Source organism: Arvicanthis niloticus, chromosome Y (assembly GCF_011762505.2).
Source record: "Arvicanthis niloticus isolate mArvNil1 chromosome Y, mArvNil1.pat.X, whole genome shotgun sequence".
In the NCBI taxonomy this organism is placed as follows: Eukaryota; Metazoa; Chordata; class Mammalia; order Rodentia; family Muridae; genus Arvicanthis; species Arvicanthis niloticus.
Genome location: NC_133431.1, coordinates 9,996,020 through 10,019,538, shown reverse-complemented (window position 1 = coordinate 10,019,538; position 23,519 = coordinate 9,996,020). Strand labels below are relative to the sequence as shown.

Sequence of the window (23,519 nt, the reverse complement as noted above, 5' to 3'; positions counted from 1 at the left end):
TGTTAAACTGACCAAAGGGGTGATATAGAAAGAGCAGCAGTTATGGTGCCTCAGAGAAGAATCCTTCTAAGGGGACAAAATAAAACAAAAGAGATGACAAAGATTATCAAATAAAACAGTCAAGGAAGGGAGAACACATGGAAGGTTCTGTTAGGAGAGTCAGATAACATCCACAATACACAAAAGCCAGACTGATAGGACCATCATAATTTCTATTCAGGATATAGTTAAGAACATAATTAGGGCAGCATTATGCTTATTATAGGAAGAAAATAGGCAAGAGTACCACCTAAAAACCAATGTCATGCTTTGTATTGGGTGTTAGAAGACTGATACTTTTGGCCTTCTTGTAAGGCTGTGCTTTTCCCCCAGGCTTGAGCAGGCCTGAGAGACCTTGTTTACCACAACAGACCAAGTGATAGGATCTACGAGTTACCCACCTTAGCTTCACAGAACATAGAAGCAGAACTGCCCCTGGACTTGCCTTGAGATATCTCAGGCCATGATCAGGAATGGATTATGGATTATCCCACCCATCTTCAGCTGAAACAAGGAGGGGTTTTGGGTTGGGCCTCCCCCATTTAAATTGAGAGCTGAACATTAAACCTTAGAGCCTTGATCACAGAACTTTGTCTTGGCTTCATCTCTTCTCACCCTCCGTCCCTTTTCATTCCCAGCCCCCTTTCAGGTGAATTTAGTTGATTCGTGGCCGCATGCAGCTACATAAGGCCAGCAGTTTGGTGAAAAAGTATTGAGGAATTTTGGACAACCCATTACAAGTTTATATTCAACCACTGATTCTCTTCTATTACAATCTAGTGTAATATATGAAGAATTAAATTTTGAGGAAATACTCCTAGCATCATTATTAATATGGGCTATGTTTTATAAGGAGAAATGTGCATCTATTATGAGTTGGACAATATTCCATAGCCCTTCACAAAAGGATATAACTTGAGCCAGCTGTTTGCTTCCTCAGAGCTCTTGCCTGTACCTGCTGCTTCTCCATCACATTTAAATCAGGGACCCTGCATGGTTACTGTAGTGAAGGACACAGTCTATTAGTGAGAAGTTCTCTTTGATAGTGAGATGGTGTTCTATATTTGGTAAATATAGCTTTTAGACTTGGCCTCAGTATTTAATAAGGTTGTTCAGTTTTCCTCAGCTGTATGCAGACCCTGGCATGCTGAAGTAAGCAAAGGGCTTTTCTTTCATCTGGAATATTGAGAATCATTTATATATGACAAAGAGAATCAAGAGTGAGAAGTTATTTTCTAAATCACATTTCACAAAATCAAACATAACTTTTGAGGACTCTTGTCCCATCACTTGCTAAAGGGACACACTGCATTTTGAAAGTGATCATACTTTACATATGCCTGCTTAAGATTACACGTTTGTTTAGCAAAATCAACTTCTGTTGACCTGTTAAGGTCTGTTGAAATTTCATGTCTCGGTTATCACTTGATCTTCTGAGGAATCTTTTCTGAGGAAGCTTTTCTTTGTACTATTTTTCTCTTAGTGAATATTACTCGATATCCTTGCTTGGGCTGAGTCTGACTTCCCATAGAAGCTCTGAGGGAATCATCCCTGTATTCTGACTCTCCTCAATGTAGACTGGACACAGGATAGGATAAAACTTATATTACAGCTAGTTTGTCATAAATGTTGATCTGAAGACAGATACCTTATCCCATATGTATTTCCCTAATTTTTTATGATCTAAGTGCCTTAAATACCTCATTTATTCCTTCAGAACTTCCAACGGCTGTGTATTCTTTCTTTTCTTCTCATTTGGGGAATTTCCATCGTATTCTATACATAACTTTTGAATTGAAACCATTTGCATCTTTAGATCATTATAATACTTTATAAATATTAATACCATAACATACAATAGGGTTAACAAAAAAATTCACAATCTATTGTGAGAATATTTATTCAGGGGTGGGGAATAAGCAATTTATATCCCCTCTTTCTAAGTTCTCAGTGGCACCTCATTTCAAAATTATCATAGTTCACCCTAGGATTATGGTGAAATAATTGGTTTTACATACAAAAAATTGACAAAGTGTTTCTTCTGAGACTGTAGACATCCTGCAATCAGTCATATTAAAAATACTTTACTCAGTACATCTGGAGACAACTTTATATTACCTAAATAGTTATTACTTTTCCAAGTTGTACAAATTCTGGCCAGCCAGGTCATTTTTTTGATAGAGGTTCAGTAACATTTAAAAAGACCTGCTGTGATTATTTTAATTCAACAAAGCTAAAGGTATGAAAATGGCTGTGGTTTAATTTAGAAGATAAGATAAGCCCTGTGCTGGATCTGTCTATCTTTGTATATTTATCTGATTTAAAGAGGTTTTACTAGATATAAATGTCTTTTAAATTATTAACATGTATATGGCTGCATACAATTTAAAATATGTATATATCATAGTTAAAACATAGATGTGTTAGTCTTATTTGAGTGAGGAGAATATCTAATATTAATAACATCTTCTGGTCTAGGAGTAGTAAAATCTTTAAAACATGTTACCTCTTCCAAGGAAAGATTCAGACCCATATTATCAGTTTATATTTATTCTACCTGTGTAGATATAAGAATTAAATATATTTTTGTCCTTTCAAATCAATTTTTAAGTTTATTTTCATTAGGAACAAAAATGAACTAGGATCAAGTAAACAAGTTTAATTTACTTGTGATTCATTTGCTATTAAGTACATCATGTGAATAACAAACCAAGTCTCATGTGTATATTCTACATGTAATTAATAAAAAGTCAAAATTTATAAGCCATGACTTTGTGTCTATTGCTTGTCTGGGATTTCTGTTTCAGAATTTTCATTTTAAAGTGAAAACTTCACTGAGAAATCTTTAGTAAGTATATTTTTAGGTTGGTGAGAAATTAAACCAGACATGTCTAGAGCAGAAGAGTACTGAAGCACATTTAATCTCAGAGGAAAATTAACTGCAGAAATAACTGATGGTGAAACACAGAATAGGGTAACATAAATGTTCTTTGCTGGCAGCAAGCTCTGTGACTCTCAGAAACTTGATCTTTGGTTATCTGTGAGGTTCTGTGAATATCAAAGTCTTTGCTTCCTTTCTTAGTATGCTAGTTTTGGAGGCAAATGGCCTGAAAAACTTTTAGGTTCTTTTGAGAAACCTTTCTCTAAGTAAGAGAGAAGCTATCAGAGTAAGAATAAAACAAACCATTTAGATATAAAATGAATACCTTGTAGGCCTGATATTTCTTCTTTGTGTAATAGGGATAATATTGACTCAGTAGGACCATCAAGAATAATGGTGGCCACCTTAACCTTAACCCTGAGCCTAACCCTATCCTAACCCTCACCTCTTAATTTCCTAACCTCCTAAACTGAATACTAAAAACACTTACACTAATCCTAACCATAAATGTCTAATCCCCTAACCCTAACTGATATCCTGCTTGCTGTGGGGCATATCTCTTAATTACAACTTTTGAAGTGAGAAACCCTTTATTAATCTTGCTCTTTTGAGATGTTCAGATAAACCTTTGATCTGGGCTACAGATTCTTTTGACAACCTACATATATAGAGGACATTGAACAGGGCAGTGTTTTTGTTTTTGTTTTTTGGTTTTTTTTTGTATTGGCCCTACTTCTTTTTACAAAACAAAGATGATTTGTTAGTTTATTTGCATTTTGAAACTGGTATTAGTAAGTACTTAGTTCTTCAAAATTCTGGTATTCACTGAATATCAGCTGTAATATCCTGCAACATGAAGTCAAGCAGTCCTTGATTTTTCTAATTTACCTTGTCCAAAAGCCTTTATTGGGACATTTTATTACATAACCTTTCTCTATACAAAGATTCATTCTCTCTATGATTTGAGCTATGTTTATCTAGAGAACCTGTACTAATCCAACTCTGGTTTTTCTTCACATTGCCACAGATGAAGATGTGCTGGCTGACAGTAGTGCTCAACTGTGTTTCCCTTATGATTCTAGATTTTCTCCAGGGTTGATTGATACCTATCATCTGGTGAACCCGAGATATAGGTTCCCTGAGCCTAGCATGAAGCTTGATTTCTAAAACCCCACTTTAATAATAATGGTTTTAGCATTCTGTCTAAAACTCTACCTCACAGTTACCTGGTGACAGCCAGATATGCTCCTCCCCATAGTTATCTCTCTCTAAAGAGAGATGGAATATGATCTATGAGTGTGTGGGGAAGTGTGGAGGATGGGGATGTCTCAGCAGGCTCCTGCCTCCTCTTGAGGTATTTCTCTCCTCCACCCCCAGGGACCATGCCTCATGCTGAGACAGCTCTTCCCCAGGAGCAACCCACCAGAAGGCAGTATAGTATAGTATATACTTTATTCAGGGCATGGGGAGGAGAGTTAAGAGGGTAGTAGAGGCACAGAAAAGCAGAGAGAGGCAGAAAGTAGAGAAGTAGAGGCCGGGCATGAGCCTGTGGAGAGAGAGGGGGGAAGGGAAGAGCTCAAGTGGGCAAGAGAAAGAGAGACCAAATGGGCAACATATCAAAAGAGAAAGGAAGAGAAAGCAGCCAGTTTTATAGTGGGTCAGGCCTACCAGGCTGTTGCCAGGTAACCATGGGGAGAAGCATACCTTTCTGTTGCCAAGTAACTTGGGTGGAGTTTAGACAATGCTAAGAAATAACTAGGGCAGCTGGGCAGTGGTGGTGCACACCTTTAATCCCAGCACTTGGGAGGCAGAGGCAGGCGGATTTCTTAGTTCGAGGCAAGCCTAGTCTACAGAGTGAGTTCCAGGACAGCCAGGAATACACAGAGAAACACTGTCTCAAAAAAAAAGAAAGAAAGAAAGAACCAGGGCATCCTTCCACTTGTGGGTCAGAATGATACCTCTACTGCACCTTGAGTACTGGGCTATGGAAGCTGTTCACCTTGATTACAGGAAGAAGAAGGCAAATGCTCTGAGGAAAGCTTAGGTAAGGTCTGGTGTCAGGTCCTGGTAGGTGCAGGATCATTGCTCTCAGAGGGGAGGAGCAGGCAGCTGATCAGCCAGAGCTGGAATGCTGGGTTTTCCCCCAGGGCTGGGTGGGGTGAGATTCCTCTTTGAAGACAGAAACAAAAGTAATGGAGTGCAAACCCTTCCTGAGATCTGGAAAAGGTCTGACCCTGGTGTGAAAGCACACTTTAACTTTGAGGAGTGGTAAGACTCACTGGCCAATCAAGGCTCCCAGGCAGACCTGCCAATCAGACAAGGAGGCAGGTTCTTCCGGGTGCCATTTTGCAAGTTCGCTGTGCCTGTGCAGGCTTGAATGGTCGTCTGTACCCTGCTCTGAATTCTACTGTCGGGTGCTGTGTGGAGACCTCAGGGAAGCTCTGAAATTGAGTCATGGTGAGCACAGGGTTCAGTGCCCACAATGGGTAGGGGCAGGTAGCTGAGCAGTGGGAGCTGGGGCGCTGGGTCCATTCTGGGGCTGCATGGGAAGCATCAGCCAGATGTGACCACCTGTGAGGTCCCTGGTGATGCCCCTCCGGTGTTAGATCAGGAGGTGACCTCTGAGTAACATCACTGTCATGGCTGATTCTGAATCTGCCCAAAACATTTGGACCAGTTGCTTTCCTGTAGAAACACGGGTGGTTTCTCTGACTCTGCAGCACATGTGTCCAAATTCTTTTGTCTTTTACAGTATACATTAAGAAGACAGGTATAGCTGGGCAGTGATGAAACACACCTTTAATCCCAGCATTTGGGAGGCAGAGGAAGGTGGATTTCTGGTTTCGAGGCCAGCCTGGTCTACAGAGTGACTTCCAGGACAGCCAGGGCTACACAGAGAAACCCTGTCTCGAAAGCAAACAAACAAACAAAACCTGTTTTTAAGAAGACAGGCATAAATCTATCAAATCGGCTTTCATACATTACTTGTTTTTCTTTCGTTTAGTTTTTGTTAGTTTCTTCCGTTGCAGTTCTTTATGTTGCTTTATTTTTTATGTTTAGTGTTTGATTATTATTAGGTAAAGGGACTTTTTCCCCTCCAATCTCTTGGTTGTTTTGGATGCTTCTTGTATCTTAACATGCATGTTCTTTGGTTTAGGAAAATTTCCATTATTATTTCTTTGAAAATATTTTCTAGATCTTTGGGCTGATATTCTTATTCTTCTTCTACTCCAATCATCTGTAGTTTTCCTATTTCATATGTTGAAAAATTCCTAGTTGTTTAGGGTTAGGAAACTTTTAGGATCCACATTTTTTTACCCAATGTATTCATTTTGTCCTATTCATCCTTAATATCTGAGACTCTCTCTTCCTTTCCCGTTCTGTGGGTGAACCTTGTTTCTGTACTTGTCAGTGCACAGGCAATATCAATGCTCTGCTCTCAAGGACTTAGCAACTGCTGAAGTCATTCCCTGAATCCGTCACCTGCTGCTGTTGTCAGGTGTGCTTTATATACACAAACCACTAGCTACACAACTCTCTCTGTTCCCTGTCTCAGTTCATGCCTTCTCTCTATTCTCTTTGTTTACTTTCAGGGCTCTCTCTCTGCTCCCTGTCTGTCTGTCTGCAGGTCCTCATCTGTGACTCATTCCTTTCCCCAGATTCTCACTCATCTCCCTGCCCCCAAACAACCTCTTTTGTACAATATCTGTTGTATGTTTTAATTTCTCAGGACCTGCTGTGATAGGATAGGTCCACCCTTTTGGTGACTTATTTTTTCTGGCTGTTATTTATTATATTCCTATGTTGGTGGCTAGGTCTCTGGGTTTGAAGTGATTGTTATCTCAGTACTGATTTCTGGATTTGTCTTGTTTGGATGGGTATGCTTAAGAGGGAATGCTTGCTAATGTTGGGAGCAGGGAGAAGAGTTGGGCTTGAAGAGATGATCTTAGCATCCACAGGCAGACATAGTCAGGACAGAGGTAAAGCTGCTTCTGGTGTTTAGTACAGTGCTAGGGGAAACTGTGATCATTGCATCTGGGATAACAGACAGTGTGGTAGATCTATAGAAAGCTTACCTGTGTCCTGGCAGGTAAAGCACGAGGTTGAACAGGGACTGTCTGCCCAAGTGGGGCTGAGACACAGGGATGAGGCAGGAAAGGAAGGGCAGGTGGGTATTGTCTATCTTATCTATAAGAGGCATGCACAGGGGGACAGGCAACTTCCACTTGTATTCTGTCTCAAAGTAAGTGTAACTAATATTAGGATCTGCAGTAACAGATAGTGAGGCATGTCTTTGGACAAAGTACCTTTCCTACTGCCATGCATGGCTTGTGGTTGAACAGGAGCATCTTTCATTAATCAGGACCTCAGGCCAAAGATGAGTTTGTAAGGCACAATCAATTCTGTTTCTGAGAGTGCACAAAGTCCACTTGAGCAAACATCCTATGACAAGCCCTCCTTGTCCACAGCCAGTCAAGGTACAACTGCAGGGTTAAGCTACATATAGATAATTAATATACCTTACAGAGACAAAGTTAGTCTACCCATCATGGTTGTCATATGGTTTTACCCCCTTGATTGGTTCCTGCAGATTATGCCAGACATGTAGTTTTTATAATATTAAGTTGCTGACCTGTGTATTAATGTCTTAATCTTGCTGTAACTACAATAAATACCCAGCACCTCTAGACTCTCAGTTTCGATCTCATGTGAGGCTGACTGGTGAAAATCCTTATTACAGAGCTCATAATAAAGACTTCCATGTGATTGCATTGCAATAGGCTCCTTGTTGGTCATTGTGGTCTCTGTGGCTTGGACATAACATCTTGGTGCATTGACCCAAGACCCTCAGGACTCCCAACTAAAGGATTGAAAGGCTAGTTGTTAAAATCCACCATGTTTTTGTGTCAGTGGCTTGTCTGCCAGGGCTACACAGAGAAACCCTATCTCAAAACAAACAAACAAAAAACCAAAGAAGACAGGTGTAGCTGGGCAGTGGTGGCTTTTAATCCCAGCACTCGGGAGGCAGAGGCAGGGGGATGATGGTGATGGAATAATGATCAATAATCATGTTAATCAATAATCAATACTAATTAATTGCCAATATTCAATACTAGTCAATAACCAAAAGTGATCAATAATGTTGATAATCAATAATCGATAATCAGCAGACAGTGCTAATCAATAATCAATATTAATCAATAGCCAATAATGATGAATAATTGATGGGGCATACCTTTAATCCCAGCACTTGGGAGGTAGAGGCACGCAGATTTCTGAGTTTAAGGCCAGCCTGGGCAACAGAGTGAGTTCAGTGATTGCCAGGGCTACTCAGAGATAGCAGCTGGAGACTACATTTCCCATAAGGACTCCTGCCAAAATGGTGGTCAAAGAACTAAATGCGCACGCGCATCAACCTCATTCCAATATGGCAGCCGGCCTTCGAACTACATATCCCATGAGGCCACGAGGAAAAAGAAAGATGGCAGCCAGTGGGAGACTACATTTCCCATGAAGGCGCTGGACCTTCGCACAGGCATGATGTATGGAAATCCCGACCAGAGCCCAGTGACTGCACCAGGAGACAACCATTGCCACCATCACAGTCTGGGAAAAGCACCTCTGTTCCGGTGGTATCCGTGGCCTCCTTCTGACGTCACAGACCAAGCGATGCAATCTGATCACCCGCTGCAGGGCTGCTGCAGACAGGGAGATGATTGGAGCCTCCAGGTACCGTGACAGGCGGGTGGAAGCGGAGGCCCCAGGTTGCCCATGAATCTGAGGCAGGGGCATGACTGGAGTTGCTTACAGGTACTGGCTGGCGGACCTATGGACACACCCCCAGACTTGTACAAAGGAGAACTGTATTGTGTTGGGCGTTATTATTGAAAGACCCCCAGGAGGGGAGACACTCACTCTAGTCTCGGGATATCGCAATCACTCAGTAACTCACAAGACACAAGAGGCTTTATTTCAGGAATCAGCCGGGCTGAGGTCGAGACTCATAATGAGGAGCGTCTACTAGGAGGCCAGGGGGAGAAAGGTATTTAAAGGAAAAAAAAAAACACAAACCAGGGGAGTGAGGGGAAAACCAAGGAAGGGTATCATAAAAATAGTGGAAAGTTCCAGCCCATTATTCAGTCGGTCATGTGGGAAACATCTTGTACATGTTTTTCTCAGGAATTGAATCTTCCTCAACCATCTACTTTGTGGTCAGCCAGTTCTCGGAACGACCCAGCTGACCTGTATTTTTAGTTCTACATTCTTTGTGGTCAGCCAGTTCCTGGAACCTGGAGCTAGTGAACCAGTTGGCCTACATTCTTGGCTCAGCTCTAGGGGGTCATAAAAACTTCCCATAACCTTTATAAATTTTTATATCTTTCAATTGTCAACTGGTCATCGTTTTCATGAGGACACAAGGTCACCAGTATGTGTGAAACTGACCATCGATCTACTGTGATTACTATTCTGGGCTTTCATTTTAAGATCTAAAATAAAGTACTTAAGTACAAGCATGGAGGTACATGCCTTAAATCCCAGAAGAAAAGCGACAAGCAGTTCTCTGATTCAAGTCTTCCTGGTACAGAACAAGTTTTAGGTAATGAAAAGCTTAGATACACAAAAAGTGTTACACATGTATTACCCAGCATTCAGGAGACAGAGCCATGCAGACCTCTGAATTCAAGGTTCATCAACTGGGTAAGATCCAGGACAGCCGAGCTTAGGCAGTGAAGTTGTTGAAAAATAGAAAGCTGGTGATGGTGTAATAGAAGGAGTCATGTTCCAGCCCCAGCAAGCAGAGGAACTCAGCAGTTTGTCCTTGTGGCTCTAGGAGGAAAGAATAGAAGAGACAACTGAGACAATTGATAATGGTTGGCTGTAGTTAAAAAATTAGTGGGGATGAAGAAGAAACCAGCATCACTGAGGTGAAATCTTGTGGTGGGTTTTTTCTGAGAGGACAAAGAAGCTGTGTTCCAGAGACAGCCAAGGTTGTCCTTTGTTGTGCACCTGGATTTGATCATGTGTGAGAATCATCCAGGTGGTATTGGTTTTTAGGCATAAATGAATCTCATGCAGAGCAGCTAAGGCTTGGCCCAGTAAAGGGAGTGCAGGAGAGGAAAACAGTGAATCCTAGTCGCAGGGTAGAACCCAGCATATTGAAGATATCAGTCTGATGGGATGAGCAGAAAGAACAGCAGCAGCAGTAAAGTGGAGTCAAGCAGAACCTAGAGTGCTATAGATGGAAGAGCTGGAGAAGTGACCCAATCTGTTTTGTGGAGCACAGATGATCATGTGTGGATCCCAGATACTGGAACAAGAAGCTGTAATACTAAAGTTACCTTTGAAACCCTAATATTTTGAAATTCCAGAGCTGTGGGGTACCTGCTCAGGAAAACTGTTTCAGACAGTGCAGTAACAGATAGTGAGGTAGGTCTTTGGACAAACTACCTTTTCTACTGCCATGCATGGCTTGTGGTTGAACAGGAGCATCTTTCAATAATCAGGACCTCAGGCACAAAGATGAGTTTGTAATGCCCAATCAATTCTGTTTCTGAGAGTGCACAAAGTCCACTTGAGCAAATATCCTATGACAAGCCCCTCTTGTCAACAGCCAGTCAAGGTACAACTGCAGGGTTAAGCTACATATCGATAACTAATACACCTTACAGAGAAAAAGTTAGCCTACCCATCATGGTTGACAGTTGATTTTGCCCCCTTGATTGGTTCCTGCAGATTATGCCAGTCATGTAGTTTTTAAAATATTAAGCTGCTGACCTGTATGTTAATGTCCCAATCTTTCTGTAACTGCAATAAATACCCAGCACCCCTAGACTTGGTCTCTCAGATTCGAGCTCATGTGAGGCTGACTGGTGAGAATCCTTATTACAGAGCTCATAATAAAGACCTCCATGTGTTTGCATTACAATAGGCTCCTTGTTGGTCATTGGGGTCTCTCTAACTTGGACATAACATTTTAGTGCATTGACTGGAATCCCAAGACCCTCAGGACTCCCAAGTTAAGGATTGAAAGGCCAATTTTTAATATCCACCATTGTTTCTGTGTCAGTGGCTTTTCTTCCAGAATTGTGTGTGTGCCTTGGTTTTCAGATTTTTCTTGAGTATCTGTGTAGGGAGATGACTAAATTCAACGTGGAACCCTGCTACAGTGGATACACTGGAAAGTCTGAGCCCGAAGTGCTTCAAAGCTGTTCCAGAGCCTGGTATAGTAGACAGTGTTTTTCTGGTCTTAATTTCTGAGAACGTTAGAGCAAACTTGGAGCCCTGCTACAGGGCTCACAGTTGCCATCCTGTCTTCATTTTCTCCTTTGTCCAAGTGGAGGAATCTTCTGGGTAGCTTTTACTGCCCCCTTGTGGCTGTCTGTATTGTGTGTGGCACTTTGTCATTCTCTCCCTGAGGAAATGAGACAGACTCCACCCTAATTGATTTAGTTACCAGCCCCACACCTTGGGTTAAATCCTTCTTAAGAACAGAACCTAGGCCCATTGACTAGTCCATGACAGAGAGCTCTTCCAGACAGCATCCAGGGCAAAATCAGGCTCTGCCTACCTTTTTTGCAGGGTAGAAAGACAAAGACCTCATTTCCCACCTCCTGAACTACCCTCTGCCCAGTTCATCTGTGACTCTGTAATTTTGAACTTGGAGCTGTCATAAGATGGGAGGTGGTTCTTCATTGATTGTCACAAATTTAGCATATCTTCCTTGGACCAGAGATCCTGTCCTTTGTGGTGATCGTATGTGTTGTGTGAGACAATCTGCTTTTCTGTCCACCTTTCAGCTGTTTTAGCCTCCTCTTTGGTAGCACTGGCCTGAGAACCAAGGGTTAAAGATGCTCACCCCAGGTCAGCACAGGCTCTGAGCTTCCCATTCCAGTGTATCCTTCCCTGCTCTGAGCCAGGTGCCCTCCCTATTTTGTCCTGGCTCAGCCACAGCTCCAACTCCCTCTTGTGGTGGCAGGGGATCCTGTAATTGATATGGTTAAATTTTTGGGGTTTTGTTGTAACAACTTCCTCATTTATTATTGTGTCTGTGTTATTGTTGTTTTCAGTTCTCGGCATTTCAGAGCTACAGTCATCTGAAGGAGCCACAGTTGAGGGCATGCCCTCATCAGAAGGACTGGGTGCTATGTCTGTGAAAGATAGTGTTGATGATTGATTAGGAAGGCTCTTCCACTGAGTATTGCAATATCCCAAAGCAAGTGAGTGGTCCTGAGCTGGATGAGAGAGCATGCTGAGCATGAGACATTGACCATGCAAGAGAGCAAGACAGGAGACAGTGGTTGTCCATGCTTTTTTATGGTATATTTTATTTACATTTCAGATGCCATCCCTTTTCCTCACCCCCCCACCCCCAATAAAACACCTATCCCATGCTCCTTTTTCCTTTTATACTCTTCATCTATGAACATAAAAGAACACATCCTGGAGAGAAACACTATGAATAAGCAATGTGGTAAAGCCACATTGTGGCAGTCATCCTAGAAACCATGAGATAAAGTCATAATGCAGAGAAACCCCATGAACCTAGTAAATGCATTAAAGTTGTGTACTTTCTGGTATCTTTATATAAGAGTAAACTCTTCAGCATGAAATCAATCTATTAAACCCTTTGTGTATCAGTCATCCTTGAGGACCCTCAAGAATACCAAAAGTACTCTGTCACTACAAAGAATTTAGTCAGATCTTACCCAACACACTGAGTTACTCAAGGTTATTTATTATGATGAAAAAATGTGACAAGCATCAACAATCAATTCAAACTTAATGGTGTCTGTCTATTTTGTTTGCACTTACAAACTCATTTGTAATGCCACTGCATTTTCTTTGTATTTTTTAGTTGATCATGTATCCAACAATGTTGCTGAAAGTGCTTATCAAGTCTAGGAATTACATTTGGGAAGTTTTGGTCCCCTTGTATCATCGGCAAATAAAGACAATTTTGGACAGGCAGTGGTGTGACAAGCCTTTAATCCCAGAACTTGGGAGGCAGAGGCAGGTGGATTTCTGAGATCGAGGACAGCCTGGTCTACAAAGTGAGTTTCAGGATAGCCAGGCCTACACAGAGAAACCCTGTCTCGAAAAACCTAAAAAGAAATAATTTTACTTCCTCCTTTCTAATCCATATCACCTTTATCTTCTTCAATTTTATTATTCTTGCTAAACTTTTACATAGTATTTCTAATAGATATGGAGAGAATGGATCAGCTACTCTTGTTTTTAAATAGTGGAATTAATATGAATGTTTCTCCATTTAATTTAATATTGGTTACAGGTTTGCAGTAAAGTGACATTATTATGTTTAGGTATGTCCCTTGTATCCTTAATCACTCCAAAGACTTTATCATAAAGTGGGATTAAATATTGTCAGAGAATTATTCATCATCTAATGAGATGACAACTTGTTTTACTTTCTTACACATTAAGCACATTATATTAAACCATTCCTGGATCTCTTTAATGAAGCCTAGCTCATTGATCATGGAGGATGATCTTTTGAAGTGTTTTCTATTTTATTTAATGTATTTTATTAAATATTTTTGCACCTGTGGTTTTAAGGGAAAATGGTCTGCAATTCTTTTTTGTAGCTGTGTCTTTATATTGATTGGATATTTGAGTAACCATGGGCTCACAAAATAAAATCAGCTAAGGTTTCTTCTTCTATATTGTTTGATACTTTGAGGAGTATTTTCATGAACTCCTCTTTGGAAGTCTGGTAGGATTCTACCCTAAAATTCATGACCCTGGCCTCTATTTGTTGGCAGACTTGTAATGACTTCTCTTTTTCTAGGTGTTTATATCTGTTTAAGTTATTTACCTTAGTTTGATTTAACTCTGGTAAGTGGAACCTATTGAGGAGATTAGACTTTTCTTTTAGAATTTCTAATTTGGTGTTGTACAGGCATTTTAAAACTATGTCTTTACCATTCTTTGGCTTTCTTCATTGTCTGTTATTTTGTCACCATTATCATTTTAGATTTCATTAATTTGGATATTCTCTATTTTTAATAAGTGTTTCTATTTTGTCTAATAAAAGACTCAAAGGAACAACTCCATGTTTAATTAATTCTTTGTATTCTTCTCTTTCTATTGTATGGATTTATGCTCCCGATTTGACGATACCTTGATGTCTACTTCTGTTCTCCATTGCTCACTCCCTTCTTTCTGTTCTAGACTATAAAGCAAGGTGTTAAATTGCCAGTGTTGTCATGTAGGGATTTTGTGCTATGAACCTTCATCTTAGACACAGTTTCATTTTCTTTTTATTCCATAAGATGTGCTCACAACACTCTGTAGCTCCATTTCCTGGAATCTTATATCCTCTTCTAGTCTCCATGAGCACAAAGCACACACATGGTACAGATATGCATTTAAGAAAATACTCTCATAATCTAAAAGTAATAAAGTCTTGACTCAACCCTTAAAAGTATTGTCACTCCTGCCAAAGACACAGGTTCAGTTCCCAACACCCACATGGCAGATAATAATCACCTGTACCTCCAGTTTTAAAGAATCCAATCAATGCCTTTTTCGGACCTCCAAGGCAATTCGTACACATGCTGAACAGATAGATATATGTGCAGGCAAAACACCCACCCACATAAAAAAGTAAATAAACCAATTTTTAAATGATAAAATGAGCCAGACATAGTGGCACATACCTTCAATTCCAGCACTAAGGAGGCAAAGTCAGTCTAGTCGACATACTGAGCTCCAGGACAGCCAAAGCTACATAGTGAGACCCTGTCTTAGAAACTGATAGATAGATAGATAGATAGATAGATAGATAGATAGATAGATAATAGATAGATAGATAGATAGATAGATAAATAGGTAGATAGGTAGATAGATAGATAGCACTTGTTCAGGCCATACACAAACTTGTGTTCAATCATCCACATACATGTGAGTATAAATAAATGTCCATTTCCACCCTTCACTTTCTCTTCTTTTTAAATTAGTTTTTATTTACTCTTTGTTCTATAGATCAACCTGAGGACCTTAGACAAGTTTGCTACTGGTGAGCTACATTCTTAGTGCAAGCCCTGGTTTTTCCCTTTTCATTTGTATGTGATTTAAAACAAATGCAAAAACAACTTTTATGGAGAGGAGTGATAGCTCAGTTGGTAAAGTGTTTGCCCTGCAAGTACGAGGACCTGAGTAGTATCCCCAGGACACATGTGAAGATTATAGAGTGCCTATGTGGGAAAAAGCAGAAGACTGGTAATGAGGAGAGATGACCCTGTAATTAGGAGTACTAATAGAGTACTTCATAGAAACATGAAGGTAGAATGATGAATAGACACAGATTTGCTTTTATCTCTTCCTGAAGCAGTGGTAAAGGAGAGTGATGGCAAAGGCAGGTTCAAGTCCAGCCTGGTCTGAACATTGTGTAACAAGCCAGGCAAGAATACATAGAGAGACATTGTCTCAAAAAATAGATAAAAAACAAAAAAGATAAAATAATTGTTTAGAAATATAACTCCATAGAAAGGTGAAGAAAATTGTAATAGCAACAAAACATGACATGACATTCTGTGACAAACAGGTGGCTGGTTTATTGTTTAGCTATGATACTTCACACCAGAAATGCTGAGTGGCTAATACTGAAATAAAAATCTCAGTGGCAGAGCTGGAGAGATGGCTCAGCAGTCAGGAGTGCTTGTTGCTTTTGCAAAGAACCAAGATTTGGTTCCCAGCACCCACATAACAACTCACAACCATCTGTAAACTCCAGTTTTAGGATCTGACACCCTCTTCTGCTTCCATAAGCACTAGGTGTACACCTGATGCACAGACATATAAATATTGCAAAAAATACAAAACGAAATACAAAAGAAATTAAAAAAGCACAATGCCGATAAACATAGGACTTTATTTTTTAAAGAAAGAAATACAGGGGAAAAGTGGTAGTGTTGTTTAAGAACAAAGTGTAATTTTGCTGATAGAAAAGCATGACAAATAACACCAAATCAAGGAGAAAGCAGTAAAATAGTAACAACATAAAAATCAATTATCCAAAAGTGCAAAGATCTCTCATTATAGAAAAGTAGATGTACTTCCCTCTTCAGAATTACCCAATGAACATTGTGTTAACAGGTTATGTATCAGTCGGTACCATGAAGAAATTCCTAGGGAAGTTACATGATTTCATTTCTGAAAGTTTAGGATATTTTACTTATTATGTTTAAAATGATACTAGCTTTTCTGCTATAAAAATAAATTGAGGCTGGGCGGTGGTGGCACACACCTTTAATTCCAGCACTCAGGAGGCAGAGGCAGGCAGATTTCTGAGTTCGAGGCCAGCCTGCTCGACAGAGTGAGTTCCAGGACAGCCAAGGCTACACAGAGAAACCCTGTCTCGAGAAAAAAAAAAAAAAACAAACTAAAAACAAAAGAAATTGAGGATGAGGTGTTTATTTGTTTTTGTTTTAAAGTGCATCTCTAGACTAATGGCTGTGAAGTGCCCTTGAAGGCAAGGTGTAGTGCTTGACAAGGAAGAGTGGGTGTATGGTGTCCTGATTGACTGACTGAATTTTATTTTCCCATGTATTGTTTTAGAAAGCAAATAGCCAGGGAAGAAGTAAATTCTCTCTCTCTCTCTCTCTCTCTCTCTCTCTCTCTCTCTCTCTCTGGAAAATACAGAAAGGGTGCACACAGTAGTTTCCTGTGCCCCAGACCACTCGGCACTGCATGCGGTCCCCACCGCCCCACCCCCCTCCTGCCCTTCACCATCCTGCCTGCCCCATGGTAGAAAGGTGGATGAGGGCAGGGCACACAGAGCAGCACAAAGGGCAGGGAGTACAGTGGTGATCCAGATGAAACCAATTCCTGCCAAGAGTCCCCTGTGACCCCAGGGTCCACCCGAAGAGCTGGACTCAGTGTGTCTGCTGCTCTCACACCTGACCCTCAAGCCCACTGAGCGTGGGCAGGCACACGGTGTGACTTCAGCATGCACAGTAGGGCCACACACCACACAGTGTGACCTCACACAGTGTGACCTCATAAACCCAGTGAACAGACCTGACTCACAAAGTGTGTCCACTGCACTCACACAGACTTTCCAGTGCAGTGTGACATCATTGACTGCTCTTCCAGAGGTCCTGAGTTAAATTCCCAGCAACCACAGGGTGGCTCACAACCATCTGTAATGGGATCCAATGCCCTCTTCTGGTGTGTCAGAAGACAGCAACAGTGTACTCATATACATAAAATAAATATATCTTTTTTAAAAAAAGAATTTTTCCACCTTTTTAAACTCCTACTTATTATTTATTTCTGTTCATAGGAATGTTGCGTGTAGCTGAGGCTTGCTTCTGTATGTAATTGAAAATTGCATTGAGCACCCAATCCTTTCTTTGCTGCTCAGTGCTGCAAAGAATGTTGTTTGGAGCCTTTGGCGGGTGTTTATTATGAATCATAGATTTTGAATATTAGAGCAAGGCTCTACCATCAACTCTATCCATCTATCTTCTCTTGAAAGAATTATCTTGGCCTGCTATTTTATCTTTGTAGAAATTGAATGTGTTGTGCCAGGAAAATGTTAGTGATCCCCAAAAAGAAACACAGAGGATCTGATCTGATGCAACTCCTAGCAGGGTCTTTATTCTATTTGAGCTAGCTTGGCCCCATCCCCAATGCACCAGCATCAGCCAAGACTGTTTTGGTGATGGTGGAACCCCATATGTCTATGGGGAAAGGATTTATTGTAAGCACCAAGTGGGGGAATTGTAGGAGGAGCTAAGGTAGGAGGAGTAAGGAGAGGAAGAAGAGGAGCTAGGGGAGGGGGACACGAGAGAGGGGAAACATAGAAGCAGAAGTGTGTGTGTCTCTAGCAGCCAAAGGTAGTTGATATATCTAGATTGGGTATTGGGTTACCCCTCTGATTGTATAGGCATCTTCTTATTGATCATTACCAAACATAGAGAGCCTTTGGATAACCTAAGCATTGGAGTCTCATTTGACTGAGACCATGTGGATGGCAGGATGGTCTGGGTTCAGCCAAGTATTGTGAAGATAGCATTGGAGATTGACAGAGGCATCGCCCATGGTGGCATCTCTTGAGTGGCAGGGTTGGTGTTTCTGACCGCCTTAGCAGACTGCTCCAGCTGAGCAGTGGGGGGTACAGCCACAGCCATTCCTGGCAACTGGCCTAGGCTAGTGAAGAACATGGTGGCTGATTAAGAAAAGCAAGATTGAATGCTGCCATTTTAAATGTCACTTGCAATAGGGAGGATTGTGCAAGCATCTAATTAGAAAGCTGCTGTGACCTTTAACATAATTGGCTGGTGCTGGGAGTCATATCATAAACTTAATGTCACCTCTGCGTTAGTGGTTGTTAGGCACGGTCTTGTAACCTGAGGTGCAGGTTTGTTGGGGGAATAACCTTGAGACCCTCGTATTGTTGAGGGTGTAACGTGGAAACTCTAGTCTTGTTTGGGATTAGCCTAGAGAGTGTAGATGGGCTTGGGTTTTGTTGGGGGGGGGCATCTTGTAAACTAATGCTAGGTACCTGACTTCCCTAGAAACCTAGTTTCTATTCCTGTACAATGCCCTTGGTATTATACATGCACCTAGGACTTCTTGGTATAGGCCCTATCATCAAGTGACTGAGGAAGAAATAACTAGGTCCTGCTTTACTAAGGGTTCTGCCTGTTATGCAGGCCTCATCCAGAAGTGAACAACTGCAGCATGAAAACATGTTTCTGGGACAATCCTGAAAGACACGAGTAAAGGGAAATCACCACAGTTCAGAGCTTCATACAGTAGTCATGCTCATGCATTTGTTTGGAAATGTGTGATTATTCATTGAATCATCAGCTATAAACAGTGGGATGGCTTAACTGTCAGAGACTTGGAGACAGAACAATTAGAATATTGTTGAGAAAGACATAAAAGGAAGAAGTATGTGGATAGATCTCTTACAATGGTCAAAGGATGTAAAGATACTTATGTTCCATGTAAATGCTGATCAAAAGGTAAGTTCAGCTGAGTATACACTCAGTAACCAAGTAGTTAGGGTGATCTATTCTGTGGGAAGTCAGCTGTGCCCTCAGCTATATCTATCATTCTCCAATGGGACCATGAACATAGTAGCCATGGTGGACACAGTGGAGTTTATGCTTGGATACAACAGTAGAGTCGTCCTCTCACCAAGCCTGACGTGGCCACGTCTGCTGGTGACTTTCAGATCTACCACCAGCAGAGAACAACACTGAGCCCTAAATATGGAACTATATCCTGGGTTGACCAGCCAGTGACTTGGTGGCAGGTTGACTACATCGGATCATTGCTATTGGGCAAAGGACAAAGCTTTCTTCTTCCTGGAATAGATACATATTCTGCTTATGATTTTGACTTTCATGCACATATTGCTTCTGCCAAATCCACGATCCATGGACATACTGAGTGCCTCATTCACAACAATGGCATTCCACACAGTATTGCTTCTGACCAAGGAACTCATTTCACAGCAGAGAAGTGAGACAGTGGGCCAATGATCATGGATACCATAGTCCTTGTTACCATAAAGGTACTGAACTGATAGTAAAATAGAATGACCTTTAGAAGACACTTTTACAAGCCAATTATGGGACAGCCACCTGGAGAGCTGGGCAGGGTCCTAGGCTGTATGTATTTTGAATCAGCTTCCAGTATTTGGTACAGTTTCTCTCACAGCCAAGATCCACGATTTCAGGAATCAAGGTTTTGGAAAACCTGTGTGAAGGTTGCAGGCCACAAGTCTCAGTGGAACTCAGCTCAAAATGCAGGGCTCCCTTTATCAGCAGGGCTTCCATTTCTCTGCCTGACTTTGTCTGGATAATGTCCCTGAACACAGGTGGTTGTCCTTATCTAATGAATATCTTTTTGCAGAGCTGCTTAAACTTAGCACACAAGTCACATTCTGGATTCCCTGTGCACATGAAGCACATGTATCTGCTGCATTATAAGAAAAGAGAGTTGAAGTTCAAGGGCATGAGAGAGGATATTTGAAGAATTCTATAAATCTGGGCATTTGGTAGTAGAAACTCCTGCCATCATTTAAATCAGGGAGCAGGCATGGTTAGTTTAACAAAGAACCCAATCTATTATTGAAAACTTCTCTTTGATAATGAGATGGTGTTTCATATTTGCTAAATATAGGTTTTTGATTTGACCTCAGTATTTAATAAGGTTGTTCAGTTTTTCTCAGCTGTATATAGACCCTCCCATGCTGAAGTATTTCATGATCTTTTCTTTCATCTGGGATATTGAGATGCATCTATATATGACAAAGAGAATCAGGAGTGAGAATTTATTTTCTAAATAACACTTCATGAGATCAAACCTAATTTTTGAGGACTCTTGTCCCTTGCTAAATCTCTTGCTAAAGAGACACACTGCATTCTGAAAGTGATCATACTTTACATATGCCTGCTTAAGATTACACATTTAACAAAATCAACTTCTGTTGACCATCTGTTAAGGTCTGTTGAAATTTCTTGTCTACGTTATCACTTGATCTTCTGAAGAATCTCTGTATCTTCAAGCTTTTGTTTTTACTATTTTCCCTCTTAGAGAACATTACTTGATTTCTTAGCTTAGACTGAGTGTGACTTCCCTTGGAAGCTCTGAGGGAATCATTCCTGTATTTTGACTCTCTGCAATGTACACTGGTCACAGGATAGAATAAAACTTAGATTATAGCCAGTTTGTCATAAATATTGATCTGAAGACAGAGACGTTAATCCCATAAGTATTTCCCAAAACTTTTATAACTGCCTTAAATACATCATTTATTCCTTCAGAACTTCCAATGACTTTGTATGCTTTCTTTTTCTCTCATTTGGGAAATTTCCATTGTAATTTATATATAACTCCTTTATCAAAACCATTTACATCTAACATTTTATAAATGTTAATACCATAGCATACAATATGCTTAACAAAAAAATTCACAATCTATCATGAGAATATTTATTCAGGGGTGGGAAAGAAGCAATTTATAATCCTTATTTCTAAGTTCTCAGTGGCACCACATTTCAAAATTATCATAGTTCACCATAGGATAATGGTGAAATAATTGGTTTTACATAAGAAAATTGACAAAGTGTTTCTTATGAAACTGTAGACATCCTGCAATTAGTCACAGTAAAAATACTTTACTCAGTAGTTCTGGAGACAAATTTGCATTACCTAAATAGTTATTCCCCTTCCAAGTTGTACAAATACTGGCCAGCTGTCATGACCCAAGCAAAATGTTGAGGCCCGGGCTTCCCCACGTTTGAGTCAGACACTGTAACCAAGCTGCCACTCTGGTCCACAGGTCGGGGTTCAACAAGAGAGAGAGTGAGGATGGACTCAAGGAATGGAGACCAGACAGAGTGTGATTCAATCCCATTTATTTTTCAGTCTCTCTTCTTCTCTCCAAGTCCCAAGTCCTAAGTTCCTAGTCCCTAGTTCCTAGTCCCTATTGCCTCCAAGTTCCAAGTTACTTCTTCCAAGTTCTCTTCCAAGTGCCTGCTACCTAATGCCTAATTCCTACTCCAAGTTGTACTCCAAGTTGTACTTTCTGAAGTGTCTCTCTAAAGAGTATGATTCTCTGCCATCAGCCTCTGCCTTTTATATGTCTCACTTCTAAGCCATGCCTCTAAGTCATACCTTTAATCATGCACTTAGGTCTTGTCTCTAAATCTGATCTCCAGGTCACACTCTTAAGTCACACACCTTTAATCTCACACACCTTTAATCTCACACACCAGAGGAAAGTCCTGGGTATCCAAAGCAAGATGTTATCAGAATGTGCTCTGCTGTTGTAGGCTATTGTATTACAAGTCTCAAGTCAGGGTATATGGCTCAAGATGGCTGCAAAGCAAGCCAGGCAGTGGTGGCTCATGACTAATCCCAGCACTTGGGAGGCAGAGGCCAGCCTGGTCTACAAAATGTGTTCCAGGACAGCCAGGGCTACACAGAGAAACCCTGACTCAACACCCCCCCCCGAAAAAACAAAACTAAACTAAACAAAAAAAAAAATGATGGCTGCAAAGCTGATAGCTGCTTTCAGCTAGAAGTCGGCTCCCAACAGGTCCCCCTTTTAAAATTTTTTTTCAAAAGGGAAGACTGGGAAAACTTATGGAAACTGTGCCTGTCCTAGGTTGAAGCAAAGGACCCCAGCCTCCCTTTCCCATCCTTGAACACTCAACAGCCATTGGTTGAGCTCCTGTCTTAGGATGGTGAGTCCTCCCTTCTTTTAGGGGCAAGGGTCTCGGTATGCTCTCTTACCTGTCATTGACTATCCGGCTTAGCTCGTAAGTTAGGGGTTAATCCTCATCAGTCTTGATGACAGAAGTTTCAGAGTCCCCTGCTTCCAGCCTGTAATATTGGACCTGTATGGGTTTCATTTGAATAGCATCTCCTACAAAAGCCATCAATTTTTTGAACCACATGGACCCAAAAGACAAGAGACTTAACAACACCTGAATAGTTAGTATGACAGCAACACTCTTTTTTAAGGGCAACACATAACTCCCTCTGTTGGAGGATTAAGAAATGTAAGCCTCTTCTATTCTGTTTATAAATGTCTTATATCAGAATCTAATACAAAACTGATCATAGCTTTGATCTAAAGAAAACAAGTAAGGAAATCCCTGTTCCTGTTCTAGTCAATCTCAAACCCAAAAAAACAACTATAGTAACTGTGGTAGTGGGTTTTCTCCTTGGTCTAAACAATCTAAATTCCCACTAAATCTAAAACAATCTAGGTCCCCACTAAATCATAAGTCAGGGAATCAAGAGTCCAATAGAGCCACCCTGGAGATATGGGTGGTGATGTCTCCTTCAGCACTGATAACTTCTCAGGTCAGGTTTACTCATTGATCTGTTCCAGTTTGAAGGCAATAGTGAAGCATCTTCATGTTTCCTGTGAAGAAAAAATACACTTCTCAGAGGGTTTCTCCTCCCTGGATTTGTTATTGTTGTCTATTTGTTTAATCAGTCTCTCTGCCAGCCAACGTGCAGCATCTGCAGTTTGGGAATATATGCAAACAGAACCTCTTCCCCAGATAAGCACTGGATCTGGCCCATTCCAGGTTCCAGTTAATGGGTCTTTCCAGAGGACTGTTGCAAAAATTTTTTTGGCATCAGGATGCCAGAATCTATCTGCAGCAGATTTTCCTTCAGAATCCAAATTTTAAACATTTAAAATGAAGATTGCATGATGAAGGATATTTCTGGGGGATCACTTGGTAGGGTACCATTCCCACTTTTTAATTTTTTCAAATTGACATTTAATGGTTTGATGTGCCCTTTCTACCATACCTTGGCCCTGTGGGTTATATGGAATACCCGTTTTATGTAGTATTCCGAATTTTTCACAAAATTGGTGGAAACTGGAGCTTGTATAACCTGGGCCATTGTCAGTTTTTATCTGTTTAGACACACCCAATACAGCGATTGTAGCAAGCATATGAGCGATCACATGCTTGCTTGCTTCTCCAGTTTGTAATGTTGCATAAATGAAACAACTGTGCATATCTACACATACATGTATATATTTTTGCTTGCCAAATTCATTATAATGAGTAACATCCATTTGCCAGATACT

The 23,519-nt window shown here is 40.8% G+C and overlaps 1 protein-coding gene across 1 annotated transcript in view; it reads left to right on the top strand.

The window, feature by feature from the left end:
* Window positions 1–8,431: 8,431 nt before the first annotated feature.
* LOC143437297 (uncharacterized) overlaps window positions 8,432–23,519 on the top strand; it is a 53,356-nt gene continuing 38,268 nt past the window's right edge. The window contains exon 1 of the mRNA XM_076922105.1: window positions 8,432–8,650. Within this exon, the coding sequence (XP_076778220.1) occupies window positions 8,432–8,650 (219 nt within the window). The remainder of the gene's footprint in view (window positions 8,651–23,519) is intronic.